Source organism: Alosa sapidissima, chromosome 12 (genome assembly GCF_018492685.1).
Source record: "Alosa sapidissima isolate fAloSap1 chromosome 12, fAloSap1.pri, whole genome shotgun sequence".
Taxonomy (NCBI): Eukaryota; Metazoa; Chordata; class Actinopteri; order Clupeiformes; family Clupeidae; genus Alosa; species Alosa sapidissima.
The window spans coordinates 22,684,569-22,699,211 of NC_055968.1; the positions used below are offsets into that span (position 1 = coordinate 22,684,569).

The window sequence follows — 14,643 nt, forward strand, 5'->3', positions numbered from 1 at the left end:
CAAACAACTGCCACCACTGTCCATCGACGGAGATGCTGTGGAGAGAGTGAGCAGCACAAAATTCCTGGGGGTGCACATCAGCGACGACCTCTCCTGGACCACCAACACAGCATCACTGGCGAAGAAAGCCCAGCAGCGCCTCTACTTCTTGCGCAAATTGAAGAAGGCAAGTGCCACGTCTCCCGTCATGACCACATTCTACAGAGGGACCATCGAGAGCATCGTGTCCAGCTGCATCACAGTGTGGGGCGGAAGCTGCACAGATCAGAACAGGAAGACCCTCCAGCGCATTGTTAACACAGCTAAGAGAATCATTGGAGCACCACTCCCCTCCCTACAGGACATTTACACCACCCGCCTCACCCGCAAAGCACTAATGATTGTCAAGGACACAACCCACCCTGCACACAAACTGTTCAGCCTCCTGCCCTCTGAGGTACAGGAGCCTCCGCTCCCGCACCACCAGACTTGCAAGTAGCTTCATCCACCAAGCAATCAGGATGCTGAACACTCTACCCACTCTCCCATCACTGACATTGTCTATGGCTATGTCTATGTCTAAAGTATGTCTATGTCTGTATTTAAAGTATGTCTATGTCTGCATGGGAAAGTAAGAAACGAAATTTCAATTCTTTGTATGACCAGTGCATGTAAAGAAATTGACAATAAAGCCGACTTGACTTGACTTGACTGATGGAAACAGTATTTCCTGATGGCAGTGGCCTCTTTCAGGAGTATAACCTCCTGGGACCCAGAAGAAAAAAGTTTTTGATATTAAGATTTTTTAAAGATCTAAAAAAAATCTAAAATGTTATTTCTTTATTTGTTATCGTATGTCCCTTGCAGTTGACATCGGGTCATCATTCTTCAGAAAATATCAATTTAGCGTAATGTTATAGCAATGAGTTACAATGGGATCCTACGGTATTTGTGACATTAAATGAAACTAGATGTGCTAGGGAAGAAGTGGTGCCCCTGTAGGGATTTTAAGACTGCCTCCAGAGATGAGCACTGTGATGGAGTGCTGTTACTAGGTTGAGCGTGCACTCTGACGGCCATACCAATGAGCCTAGGGTTTGGCACGGCCCCCTGTGTGATGGACCCTAGTAATGCGTGGGTGGGGCACCCTAGGATGACGTACAGACGTAGACGTACAGAGGAGAGATGCTTGGATGGATAATTCTGTCTGTGAATACACTTTTAACAAAGGCATTATCAATTGCATAAGCAAATGGGGTAGTAAGACCCGCTGTTCACTATAAAGGACATTGAATAAAAGTTATGTTTTGAAAGTTGTTCACTGTTAAATTTAACTTTGTATTGTTGTTATTTGTATGTCACTTTGGACAAAAGCGTCTGCTAAATACCATAACCATAACCATTACCATATGCAGGAAACAAGTTGATTATTAACAATAGAAACATAATGTCTGCAAAAAAAATATTGTTGCTATAAAATGAGAAAAAATGCTCTGTCTGCCATTTTGAAAAGAAAGTTTGTGAGTTCTGTTAACCACACACATATAATTGTGAAGAATCACCAGAAAGCCCAGGATGTCCTCTAGACTAGAGAGTGTAGTAGGACTCAAACACATGGCATAAATGGTGCTTGACTTAAAGGAATCTCATATATCTCCAATTAAGCATTTGTGGGAGATGCTGGACAAACAAGTCCGATGGAGGCCCCACCTTGTAACTTATACGACTTGGAGGATCTGCTGCTAAAGTCTTGGTACCAGATACCACAGTACTGTACATCTTCAGTCTGGTGGAGTCCATGCCTCGAAGGGTTAGGTCTGTAGGCTCTTAGTTGATTGGTTGTCACCGGGATGCAGACTTAGAGTTCAGTAAGGTGACAGCCGCAGGAAAGAAGCTTCCTCTGAACCTGCTGGTTCGGGTGCGGAGAGACCTGTAACGCCTCCCGGAGGGTAGTGGGGAGAACAGTCTGTGTTTGGGGTGAGAACAGTCTTTGATGATGCTGCACGCCTTACGCAAGCATCGTTTGCCCTGGATGGCCTCGATGGAGGGGAGTGAAGAACCGGTGATACGTTGGGCAGTTTTCACCACCCTCTGCTGTGCTTTTCGGTCATGGGCAGAGCAGTCGCCATACCAAACTGTGACACAGTTGGGGAGGATGCTCTTGATGGTGCAGCGGTATAAGTTCACCAGGATCTGGGGAGACAGGTGGACCCTCTTTAGTCTCCTCAGAAAGAAAAGACGCTGGTGAGCCTTCTTGATATATATATATGATATACATATGATATGTATAGTTGTTGAGGGTTCAAGAGAGGTCCTCAGAGATGTGGACACCAAGATGGTGACACGCTCCACCTCAGTCATTTGATGAGAATGGGGGTGTGTGTGCAAGCTTTAGACTTCCTGAAGCCCTCAAAGAGCTTTTTGGTGTTGAGAGCCAGGTTGTTGTCAGTGCACCACGATGTGGTGCTGGACCTCCTCCCTGTAGGCATGTTTCATTGTTGTTGCTAATGAGACCAATCACCGTAGTGTCGTCTGCAAACTTGACAATGGTGTTATAGCCATGTACAGGTGTACAGTAAAGAGGGAGTAGAGGAGAGGGCTCAGCACACATCCCTGTGGTACGCCGGTGTTCAGGGTGATGGTTGAGGAGGTGTGATTATCTAACCTAACAGACTGAGGTCTGTTGGTTAGGAAGTCCAGAATCCAGTTACAGAGGAAGGTATTGATGCCCAGTTCACTGAGTTTGGTGATCAGTTTGGAGGGGATGTAGTTTGTGTTGAATGCTGAACTAAAGTCAATGAACAGCATTCTCACATTATATAATATATGGGTCTGCTGCTTAAACATAAATTAGTAAACCAGATATAGTACATAATCAAGCTCTGAGGTTATGCTGTGCAGCAATCAAGACCACGCCACTGGCAGCACTTCAAGTAGAGATGGGGGAAATGCCTCTTCATCTTAGAAGAGACTGGTTGGCTTTTGTATATTGGGTGAATTTGAGGGCTCATAGGAAGAGTCATATGAGCCAGTCAGTGTTAATGCAATACTGAGAAAGAGAGAGAGAGAGAGACACAGAGAAAGAGAGTTCAAATTGAGTTATGGCTGAATAATAAAGCAAAAGGTAAGTTAATTGAAAATAAGCCCTGGTGTATCTAGCTGTTCCTCCCTGGCTATTTAAAGAGTTAAAGCCCAGATGCAGTACACACATTAAAATATAATTAATCATGTCATGATATTAGTGTTGTTTGCTTATCTAGCTTCTGCTCGAAACATACAACTAAATCCAGACTGCTCAGAAAGGACTGACAAAAGGGTGAGAATTGCCTGTTAACCCAAAACTAAAAATAACAATTGCTAAAAGAATGAATGATGATTTAGCTGTGTATACAGCAGAATAGTTACTAACTATGTAACTAACTTTGTTAGAGGACAATAGACCTAATAAGGCTGTAATAACTTCAGACTCTAGCTTAAGCCTCAAAACATTGCTATCTGAATCGAGAGATATCCTTTTTGAGATCATGCAACTGCCAAATAATCTGATAAATTCCGGAATTAGTAGGCCTATATTATTATTATTCTGCCCATACACTTGTGGTAGAAATGGGTAGGCTACAAGCTCATTGAAGAAGAAAACAAGTTAGCAGACAAATGTGCTATGTAAGCAGCAGGAAAAAATAATAAGTTGACATTAAATATGGTAAAGCAAAAGTTAAAAGTATGGTTAAAGCTAAAGGAAAGGATAAATGTCAATATCTGGATAATGAGCAGACTGGAAGACAGTTTTATAATATTCAAAGGAAAGTGAGAAAGAGCAGGAACACAAACAGAAGCAAGCAAAAAGATGTGTTGTCAAGAATGTCATATGGATAATAAATTATTTCCCTAAATATCACCCAGACAGACAAAGGTTAATTTTACAACTTGAAGAGAACCTGATGAGTTTGAATCGATATATCTTTTTTTTTTTTTTTTGAAGAAGAAGAAGACAGGGTTGAGTAGTAAATGTAGGGCCGGATTAACACCTTGATCCATACACTTCAGTCCAGATGGTGGCAGTAATGCACCAACAAAGCTGGTTGCCAACCACGATAGAAGTTGAAGAAGAAGAAGTAGTTGAAGTTAGCATGTTAACTGTTATGTATGTATGTAGCTACCACCTAACGTTATCGATAGCATGCTCTGGCATAGCTTTCTAGATGAGTAGTTGGATTGCAAATAGCATTCAGCAAACATTTGAAGTTAGGTACACCCCTGTGGCCTTTAAAACACTGTTTGGTGTGTGGTGGCATCAACCTTGGGAGAGACTACATTTCATTATTTGGACATAAGCGAAGAACCAAGATGGACAAGGTAACGTGTTAATGTTAGCCAGTTGGCTAGCAACCTAGCTAGATACTTTGCTAGCTATTAACGTTACCTACTGTGTTTGTCTAGGTGTATTGATTGGTTACTATTTAGTTTGCCATTCTGATAGATAAAGCTGTTAAGATGTTAACTGTTAGTTTATTCCTAAATCCTGTATTGAGGTCTATGATAATATAGCTTAGAAAGGCACTCACCGCTTTGGTGCAATGTGTCAATATGACAGCAAGCCAGATTATTTAAATCATCGAACCCATCAAGACATTGTTGCACAGGAATGTAAAGTATTTATTTTGTGCTACGGTAGAATCCAATCTGTAGTAATTTCTGTTTAAACCAAATGTAGCCTATCTATAGCCTGTCAGGATTGAAATAGCAGGCAGACAGCCTGGGAACGCCCATGTTTTATGGATGGATAATGTAACGCTGCAAGAAATCTTTAATGAAACTGAACTGAAAACAAATGAGCATACCAATATGCAGTATTTGGTATTTGTCTCCTTTTGAAGCAAGGAGAGCCACTTAACGTCTCTTACCAGGAACACTCAGCCTTGTTGAGTTTTACCGTTTTATCTTTCTGCAGGCAGATTTTTTGAAGGGTCTGCCCGTGTACAACAAAACCAACTTCAGCAGGTTTCATGCAGACTCTGTGTGCAAGGCGTCGGTAATGGTGTATTTCATTTTCAGCTATATTTCTTTTCATGATATTGCTATGTGCCTTTGGTGTAAAACATATATATATATATTTTCCTCTATCCAGAATAGAAGACCATCTGTCTATCTTCCAACAAGGGAATACCCTTCAGAACAAAGTAGGTATCTGCAGAATCAAATTGTGGCTTTGATAATGTGCTTTGTGCAATAAAAATAATGTACATGAATATTCACTGGACATTTTGTTCTTTATTGCTGGCTTTATAATTCAATATCCCATATTTGCTCTCCATAGTTATTGTGACAGAAAAAACCAATATCCTCTTACGCTACCTTCACCAGCAGTGGGATAAAAAGGTATGGAGTCCAAGATGGTTACATTTCTGGCTATACACACAATTTACAGACCTGCATGTATATAGGTATACAGCCGCCCAACTCTGAATTGACCTATGTGTTTATATATTAACCAAAATGCAGAATGCTGCTAAGAAACGGGAACAGGAGCAGGGAGAGACCGGAAGCCCACCACCGCCCCGAAAAATCGCCCGGACCGACAGCCAGGATATGAATGAGGATTCATAGACATGACTGGAATTGGAGAAACTACTTGGTTGGAGGACATGAGTACTGATGGAACTGTGGGAGGGCAGGCACAAAAGAACGATTGAGCATGTTGCAGAAAATGGCTTGCACATCCAGCTCTATGGTCCAGTATAGGTGCCTGAACACTGAACTGCTGCACAATAGAGGAGCAGGATTTTTGGAGATGAAATGACAACAGGATATCTATTTTTTAAGTTGTATTTTTTCCCCCCTTTGTTGTTGTTACTTTTACAAAGAGCTATCCGTCAGGCTCAGTGTGTCCTTTCTCAGCTTAACTGCCCAGTCTTGAGCACATGGTGGCGCTATATGATTCGATTTTCACTGCCAGTTATGTAGTAGACCCATGGAGACACTGTGAACTGCCAAGTATTTAGTCTTTAGGCGAAGTCTGCACAACGTGTTGACTCTTACCATGCATATTTTTACTGTGTGTTGGGAGTTTTGTTAGTAGTTCTTGCAGCATTTTACTTTTTGACACAGGTGGATCCCCTTGCGTATAGGGTCATTAGTATAAGATCCCATCTCAAGCGCGAATTCATAAATCCATTCATGTTGGTGCATGTCTATCTAGAATGGGATAGATGTATTATGTTGTTGAGTGTTCTTGTTTGTGATTTTTTTTTTTTTATCTGCACAGTGCACATACCAGGATTTACGTTATGTTTTTGTAAAGGTATTATGTTTTACATTTCTTTGTTACAAGGGATAAAAAAAAAAAAGGTATTCAGTTACCCTTCACCTCATGGCAGTAGTGATGTTTTCAACAGGATAAGTAAGACCGTATGATTTATCTGTCCCTGCTCATTTTTATAAAAGTTAAAGGTGTATGCACATTTGGTGCAAAGTCGCAGTGACCATGACCATCAGTGGCCATCTCATAGGACTCATCACAGTAAGGTGTTTATAGGCAAATGCGAGGCGTCACTGAAGAACCTGCTAGTAAGTTCCCCCCTCACTTCAAGCTACATTTTTGTGGTGTATGAATGCAGTCCACATAAATTGAGGTCATATCTGTTTAAGCTATGATTTTTCTCCAATGTTGTAAGGTGAACATGGAGGTATTTGTTTTCATAAAGAAGCATATGGTGGGCAAGATACTGGTAGTTTTGTCTCTTCCTCTGTCCATTTTCTTAAGTGTGTATGAGTTGTGCGTGGTTAACTACACTAGTTGCTATGTGATTCTTAGAGTTTTACACAGAGCAACTTATCTATTATACATACAGGTGCTGGTCATATAATTAGAATGTCATCAAAAAGTTGATTTATGTCAGTAATTCCATTCAAAAGGTGAAACTTGTATATTATATTCATTCATTACACACAGACTGATATATTTCAAATGTTTTTCTTTTAATTTTGATGATAACTGACAACTAATGAAAATCCCAAATTCAGTATCTCAGAAAATATTACTTCAGACCAATACAAAAAAGGGTTTTTAGAAATGTTGGCCTACTGAAAAGTATGAACATGAAAAGTATGAGCATGTACAGCACTCAAAACTTAGTTGGGGCTTATTTTGCCTAAATTACTGCAGTAATACGGCGTGGCATAGAGTCGATCAGTCTGTGGCACTGCTCAGGTGTTATGAGAGCCCAGGTTGCTCTGATAGTGGCCTTCAGCTCTTCTGCATTGTTGGGTCTAGCAGATCACATCTTCCTATTCACAATACCCCATAGATTTTCTATGGGGTTAAGGTCAGGCGAGTTTGCTGGCCAATTAAGAACAGGGATACCATGGTCCTTAAACCAGATAGTCTTTGGCACTGTGTGCAGGTGCCATGTTGGAAAATTAAATCTGCATCTCCATAAGGTCAGCAGCAGAAAGCATGAAGTGCTCTAAAACTTCCTGGTAGACGGCTGCGTTGACCTTGGACCTCAAAAAACACAATGGACCAACACCAGCAGATGACATGGCACCCCAAACCATCACTGACTGTGGAAACTTTATACTGGCAACGTGGATTCTGTGCCTCTCCTCTCTTCCTCCAGACTCTGGGACCTTGATTTCCAAAGGAGATGCAAAATTTACTTTCATTAGAGAACATAACTTTGGACCACTCAGCAGCAGTCCAGTCCTTTTTGTCTTTAGCCCAGGCGAGATGCTTCTGACGCTGTCTCTTTTTCAAGAGTGGCTTGACACAAGGAATGCGACAGCTGAAACCCATGTCTTGCATACGTCTGTGCATGGTGGTTCTTGAAGAACTGACTCGAGCTGCAGTCCACTCTTTGTGAATCTTACCCACATTCTTGAATGGGTTTTGTTTCACAATCCTCTCCAGGGTGCGGTTATCCCTATCGCTTGTACACTTTTTTCTACCACATCTTTTCCTTCCCTTCGCCTCTCTATTAATGTGCTTGGACACAGAGCTCTGTGAACAGCCAGCCTCTTTAGCAATGACCTTTTGTGTCTTGCCCTCCTTGTGCAAGGTGCCAATGGTCGTCTTTTGGACAACTGTCAAGTCAGCAGTTTTCCCCATGATTGTGTAGCCTACAGAACTAGACTGAGAGACCATTTAAAGGCCTTTGCAGGTGTTTTGAGTTAATTAGTTGAATAGAGTGGCACCAGGTGTCTTCAATATTGAACCTTTTCACTGAGATTTTTCTTTTTTTCTTTCATAAGTTGTCAGTTATAATCATCAAAATTAAAAGAAATAAACACTTGAAATATATCAGTCTGTGTGGAATGAATGTATACATTATACAAGTTTCACTTTTTGAATGGAATTACTGAAATAAATCAACTTTTTCATGATATTCTATGACCAGCACCTGTACTCAAGTTGACAGAAGAGGGTGCTCACATCACGAGTGCGTGCATTCATAATTTTACTGACTCTGGTATTCATTTTCACCCATTGGTAAGTTATGGACTATGTACCAGAGTACAACATGGAAACAACCTTAGGGTCTGTGTCAGTACCTACTACACAAATGGGCTACTTGCACGAAAGGCTCTCAATGTGGCCGCTTTTTTTCTAGTGGAGTGTTAACTGTGTTGTAACGGCATCTTGTTATATTCTGCTTTTAACATCTTCACTCCGACACTGAATATCATGCTTGCCCTATAACAACACTATTACAGTTTTTTTCTGAATGCTTAAACACAACCGTGATTCTTATAGCACAATTTCTAAAACTATTGATACTTATAGCAAAACCACTCAGTGAGTTCGCAAAACTAAAAGCACAAACACTGCTTTGCACTCAGTTTGCAATTTTGTAACACACACTTTGCACAACTGTAGGCACAATTCACTGCACAGCACTCTTTTTGCGGAACTGTAAACACAACTCATGCTTTACACTCAATTTCTAAATGATCAACACACTCCTAGCAAATCTATACACATGTATGGCTATTATTTTCACTATTTTGCCAACTCTCTGGCACACTTTCTCATGTGAAAACTGTTTTAGATAATTAGTTCACTTTGCAATCAGCCTAAGCACTATAAATAAGCCACAGGTAATGTACAATGGGTACAATGGAGGGAGCAGGAAAAGTGAGAAGAGTAAGAATTAGAGGAGGCCGAAGAATAGGACGTAGAGGTGAAGAAGTAGGAAGAAAAAGAGGAGGAAGAGGATGCAGAGGTGAAGAAGTGAGAGGGAGAGGATAACAAGGAGGTGGAGTTAGAGGAAGAGGACAAGGAGGAGCAAGAGGAGGACGAGGAGGGGGAAGAGGAAGGGTAAGAAAAGAAAGAAATAGACCTCACATCAGCTATGGTTCCTATATGCACAGGGAAAATACCCTACCCCAAAGTAGGAGCTTAAATAGTTATAGGAACTGTGGTCAGAGGAACTCTAATCCCCAGTTCCGTGCTGTCTGAATGCGTAAAAAAACAGGGTTCTAGGAACTGCAAAAAGTTCTTCTACATGTGTGCGAAAGGGACTTATGGTTCAAACACACCTGGCCCCACCGAAAACAAATGAGTCGTACATGCAAAGAGCCTATTGCATCAAATATTTCACTGTGCATATTTTGTGACTTAACATTTTTTGGGGTTATACTGTTTTGAAATCTTGCCATTAGGGCAGTCGTGGCCCACTGGTTAGCACTCTGGACTTGGAGGGTTGCCGGTTCGAGCCCCGACCAGTGGGCCGCGGCTGAAGTGCCCTTGAGCAAGGCACCTAACCCCTCACTGCTCCCCGAGCGCCGCCGTTGAAGCAGGCAGCTCACTGCACCGGGATTAGTGTGTGCTTCACCTCACTGTGTGCTGAGTGTGTTTCACTAATTCACCGATTGGGTTAAATGCAGAGACCAAATTTCCCTCACGGGATCAAAAAAGTATATATACTTATACTATACATCTCATTTGGCGTAACAGACAGTGAATCTCACGTAACAGGAATGTGCTTCTTATTCACCCCTTTCTGTAGAATCCCAATTTAAAGCGAAATTGGGATTATTGAACTGCTGCTAGACTTGCAGAAATTATATCACAAATTAATCTAATTGCAATTACAATACCCATCAGAAAAATTGCAATTAGATATTTTCCTCAAATTACCAGACCTATTGTAGTGGTCATTCAGAAAAAATAAATGGGTGTTGACATCAGATTGAGTTATGGCAGCTCATTGGCTATCTAGCAGCAGACACGACCTCAGTACTAGTATCCTTTTACGGTTCGAGGTTTAACATAATGAACAAATATTTACCCAAGCCAGATCAGAGTCCTTCATGCAGGTACACAGACAGTGATCTAGTTCTGGAACTCAAGTCAAGTATACCCAGATTTCTGACAATCTGGTTGTGGCAAGAGGGAATAATAATGGGTAATGCTTGCACTCCTTCCTCAGAGATAATGCAAAATCTCTACTTGGTAGCACAGGATGGGGGCATCATGCCAGACATTTCCTTCGACAGGAGCCTTGCTGGCTACCTCTCTCTGAACTCTGGGACTGCGCTGACAAACCACTACGAAACCGTTCAGCAGCGTCTCTCCACTGAGCAAATGGCTGCGTTCAACCAGAATCTTACTTCTACTTTCAGTGGTACAAAGGTGACGTTTGGAAATATAGGAGTTGTGGCGTTAGCATTGTCATTGTTCTTGGATTCTGTGTCCAATGACATCCTGGGTCAAACAACCCCAGACCCTATCCGGAGAATGTTGGGGACAAGTGACTCGTCAATTGGAAACATAATCGGTGAGTATCTGAGGAAGGTACCTGAAGTGGTCAACGACAGTGAGGGGATGGCAGACATAACAGAGCTCTGTGATCAAGAGCTCAAGTTTGAACTCATTGATCTTTTTGAGAGGATGACTTTGCATCGTCAATTAAGCTCACGTGCCATTAAACTGTGGTTGAACGGGGCGGCCATTCACCTGCATGTGAGGATTCATGGAATCCGCCTAGGCTCTGTTCCACGCGGTTCTGCAGAGTCACTGCGACTGTCCTACAGCACGGCATTCTCGAGTATTGCCCGGAGATACACCGGTTACCTGCGGCGCTACGTCAAAGAGATGCCACCCTCCACTAGAACACATGCACCCGGATTACTAATTATTGAGCCCAACAGGAACATCAGTCACTGGGTCAGGCACAGTCCCTGTGAATCTCAAGCAATTGAAAATGCCATAATGACTCAGATCATTGCAGCACAGCGCATACAATGGAGTGAAGACTATTTTGAGAACTTAGGGAAAAACATCAATCTTCTGGTTCGACAACACAGCAATTTTGAGTTGAAAAAAGGAGTCTGAGAATGTGCTATGCGTAGGGCAGATGAAAATGCACATGGCCTCTCCTTGTGAGGAGATATCAATAGTGCTACAATATTTCCTGGTATACAATTCCAAATGCATTACACAAAAACAAACAAATCAGTTATTGCACTGTTAAATGGGTTTATTGTCTGAGCTACCCCTCAACTCAATATGCTGTATTTTTGCAGGTATAAATCATATTTCTCACATCCATTTAGAAATATGCATGGGTTCACAACATTAACCTCAATATGTTGGTGCATTCACATTTTAGAAAACATTTACCCATTACAGAAAGATCCTCTCAAAAAGAAAAAAGTACATTTTCAAGGTCACACACAAATTGGTGGCTCACCTTAATACCATGTTTACATCTGATACACTGTATTAAAAAGATTTTGGGTGGACAACAAAAAGTCTATATCCAAGTAAAAACTGTACAAATACAGGCTATTAAGCTTTGAAAAGGCTATTAAGCTTTTTTGAAAAAAAAAAAAAAAACAGAAAAAAGGAGATGGAATTTGAATTGGTGGAAATTAAAAACATCAGTAAAAGTAAACAGACATCAATCTCTTCTACTCTTCTTGTGACTCCTCTTGGATCTGCTGCAGAATAAAAGTGGAATTAAAGGCAATAATAAAGTGCTTCATTATATATATTCAAGTGAAGTAAAGACAAGAATCTGTCTTTATTATTGCGTTTAAAGATTTCAGCTATATTCTCTTACCTTTCTGGAGATTTTGAATGACTGCGATGCCTGTGACTCCTGTGATGACCTGTGGAGGAAAACAGCTTACTCAGACTTTTCCCACTTTATTAGAATGTTGTATTTTAACTGCCTGGCTTAAGTCTTTGCACTATAATGACCGAAATAATGTTGACACAAAACAAAATTTTATGTGTTATGGGTATTTCTAGATTTGTACCTGGAGATTTGGAGCGGTGACGTCTTTCTCTGGAGCGGCTGCGATGCCGCCGCGGGCTTTTGCTGCGGTGGCGTTCACGCTCACGCTCGCGGTCGCGATCACGCCTCGGTGAAGGGCTAAAAATTAAATAGTAATAATTCATTTAAAAAATAAATAAATAAATAAATAAATAAATAAAAACACTACCTCACCATTTCTATTCATGATCAGTAATTTCTCCAAAATTGTGTTTTGGATGTTAAACATTGTATGCCAATTAAATTTGCAGATTAGTAAACTGGACAAGATGCAAATGGAATGAATGCTGCTCATAATTTTTATGAGAAAGAAAAAGGGCCATATTTACCTCCGGCGTTTCGGAGATCTGCTCCTCCTAGACAGAGAAGAATACAGCATGTAGCTTCAAAACAGTCGTTTTGTAATAGCAGTACATGATAACCAGGTTAGTAATAAAAGGTGTACTGGATGTGATAATGGAGTAACAGTAAGCGCATGAGTCCAACCTTCTTGGTGAGCGGCTGCGTCTGTAGCGAGGAGATGGCGAGCGGCGCGGCCGATCATTGTCACGATAACCCCGTCTGTGGGGTTCAGGAGTCACCACTCTCTCAGGCTACAAAAAGCAGTATGGAGTCAGCAGTATGCTCACCCAAAGCCACATGGTGCATGTATAATGTTCTATAAATTTGTAGATAGTTACTAGGAGAAATCAACAGTTACTTACAAAATAAACATATCAATCTCTGCTTGTGCTCCCAGAGAATTAAACCCCTGGGCTATGCTGGACATGTCTGGTAAGTTACACAAATACCATGTGTACATGCACTGTAGATCACTGCTATCTGTATAGCTAGGTATATGGAATCAAATCAAAATATGCTCTATTCTCCCTATGTGCAGGTTGGTGCCTTGCATAGCACCCTCCGCCATCGGTGTATCTAGATGGAGATCTGTGATTAATACCTTTTCTTCATCCTCATCCTCCTCTTCACTGCTCTCCACTTCATCTAGATCTTCTTCCAGGGCAGATATTCGTGCATCGAGCAGTTCTGCTTCTTCCAGGACCTGTCTTTTCTGTATTTGAAGCACAAAGTCCACTTCAATGTTGGTTCAAGTGATGTACCTTGACTCAAACGTATTAACCGAGATTCACAAACAACAAACAGATCTTCACTAAATAACCAGTCTTCACTAAACACCCTGTTCAGGTGAGAATGCAAAGGTATCAAGTAATGTCATTCAATTTATTGCAAATGTGTACAGAATGTGCACTATAATAGACAGGGCAACCGTATGAACTGACCTGAAGCCGAGGGAGGATGACATCACAGACTCTCTCAGCATGCAATAGCTCATCAATAAATTCATCCACATGCATCAGTTCAAACTCTGCAGGAGAAGTGGGGAGGTCAAAGATGAAATAACTTTGACAAAAAGAAGATCGATGGGGAGATATAACAGACGTCGTTACAACAATAGAAGACAAATATAAATACCTCCATTTCTGTTCTGCATTTTGACTTTCCTGTAGTCATTGTATAGTGGTTCCAAGTATTTGTAGCAATCCACTGAGGTGCCAGTCAAGCGCATGTACAATGCACCAAGCAGACGAACATACCTGTTAGAAAGAGTATGTGAGTTTATGACTAACCATGCCTTTCTAGTTACTATAATGCTACACCATAGATAAACATTAACGGCTAAAGCCAAATAAGCTCTAATAGGTGATGATGGATCGCTATTTCACATATTACACAGAAAGGCCTAGATGTGACAGACTTAACACCTCAACAGACCTGCAGTTTGTTTGCAACAGTACTTACTTGAAATCTTCGTTTTTAATAAACTCAACGATGATATCTTTCTCCGGTTGGATCTGTAACATCTTGAGGGTCAAGCACAGGAATGGGGCAGGTTTGATGTTACCACCATACACCCCACCAATATACTTCAGCTCCATGGCCTTGTCAACAACAAGCTCGGCTTTATGAGGGAATAAGAGGTGAAATAGTGACGTTACCTTATAATCACGTGTAGCATTTAGAAAATGCATTCACACATGTAACACATGCAAGTAATTACTAACTGTTTACCACAATATTTGGGCATACGTTATAACTTTTGTAGGCTAACTACATTAACGTACTGGCTAAATGGCTAATGCCTTGTTAGCTAACCCAGCCAAAGCATTACAACACACTCACCGGTAAGTCCAAAGCATTCTTCTTTCCAGTACTTAGACTCATAGATACGGGTGCGTATAATCTTTTCCACGAGATACTGGGGATTTGTTCCATGTATGCTGTTGGCATCTTTGACTGTCCTGTTTGCCATTTCCAAAGAATATATTCAATGGAACGCGTTTTGGATACAGTCAACAACTTCCGGGTCAGCTGGAAACAC

At 41.2% G+C, this 14,643-nt stretch overlaps 2 protein-coding genes across 3 annotated transcripts; one reads left to right on the top strand and one right to left on the bottom strand.

Moving 5' to 3' along the window:
* Window positions 1–4,085: 4,085 nt before the first annotated feature.
* LOC121678311 (DET1- and DDB1-associated protein 1) lies at window positions 4,086–6,704 on the top strand. Its single transcript, XM_042057757.1, has 5 exons — window positions 4,086–4,335; window positions 4,931–5,011; window positions 5,108–5,159; window positions 5,297–5,358; window positions 5,482–6,704. The coding sequence occupies exons 1-5, from the start codon at window positions 4,327–4,329 to the stop codon at window positions 5,584–5,586; spliced, it is 309 nt and encodes a 102-aa protein (XP_041913691.1). The 5' UTR covers window positions 4,086–4,326; the 3' UTR covers window positions 5,587–6,704.
* Window positions 6,705–11,441: 4,737 nt separating this feature from the next.
* prpf38a (pre-mRNA processing factor 38A) lies at window positions 11,442–14,635 on the bottom strand. Of its 2 annotated transcripts, none has more exons than XM_042057735.1 (10): window positions 14,445–14,635; window positions 14,064–14,223; window positions 13,737–13,858; window positions 13,544–13,629; window positions 13,204–13,314; window positions 12,747–12,853; window positions 12,590–12,616; window positions 12,244–12,359; window positions 12,045–12,093; window positions 11,442–11,919 (listed from the first exon to the last, which is right to left on the bottom strand). In XM_042057735.1, exons 1-10 carry the CDS (start codon window positions 14,572–14,574, stop codon window positions 11,883–11,885), a joined length of 945 nt encoding a protein of 314 aa, XP_041913669.1. In that variant the 5' UTR covers window positions 14,575–14,635; the 3' UTR covers window positions 11,442–11,882. The 2 variants fall into 2 exon arrangements, with proteins under 2 accessions (XP_041913669.1, XP_041913668.1); XM_042057734.1 differs by having other exon boundaries at window positions 11,442–11,922.
* Between the last annotated feature and the right edge of the window lie 8 nt (window positions 14,636–14,643).

Bases quoted from the DNA above. Each gene is read 5' to 3' on its own strand.
- prpf38a (XM_042057734.1), bottom strand. From the start codon at position 14,574: ATGGCAAACAGGACAGTCAAAGATGCCAACAGCATACATGGAACAAAT. The intron at 14,224-14,444 runs GTGAGTGTGTTG...TCCCTCATAAAG, and splicing joins AGAATGCTTTGGACTTACCG to CCGAGCTTGTTGTTGACAAG. The intron at 13,630-13,736 runs GTATTTATATTT...CTTCTCCTGCAG, and splicing joins AATGCAGAACAGAAATGGAG to AGTTTGAACTGATGCATGTG.
- LOC121678311 (XM_042057757.1), top strand. The intron at 5,012-5,107 runs GTAATGGTGTAT...TCCTCTATCCAG, and splicing joins ACTCTGTGTGCAAGGCGTCG to AATAGAAGACCATCTGTCTA. The intron at 5,160-5,296 runs GTAGGTATCTGC...TGCTCTCCATAG, and splicing joins GGAATACCCTTCAGAACAAA to TTATTGTGACAGAAAAAACC.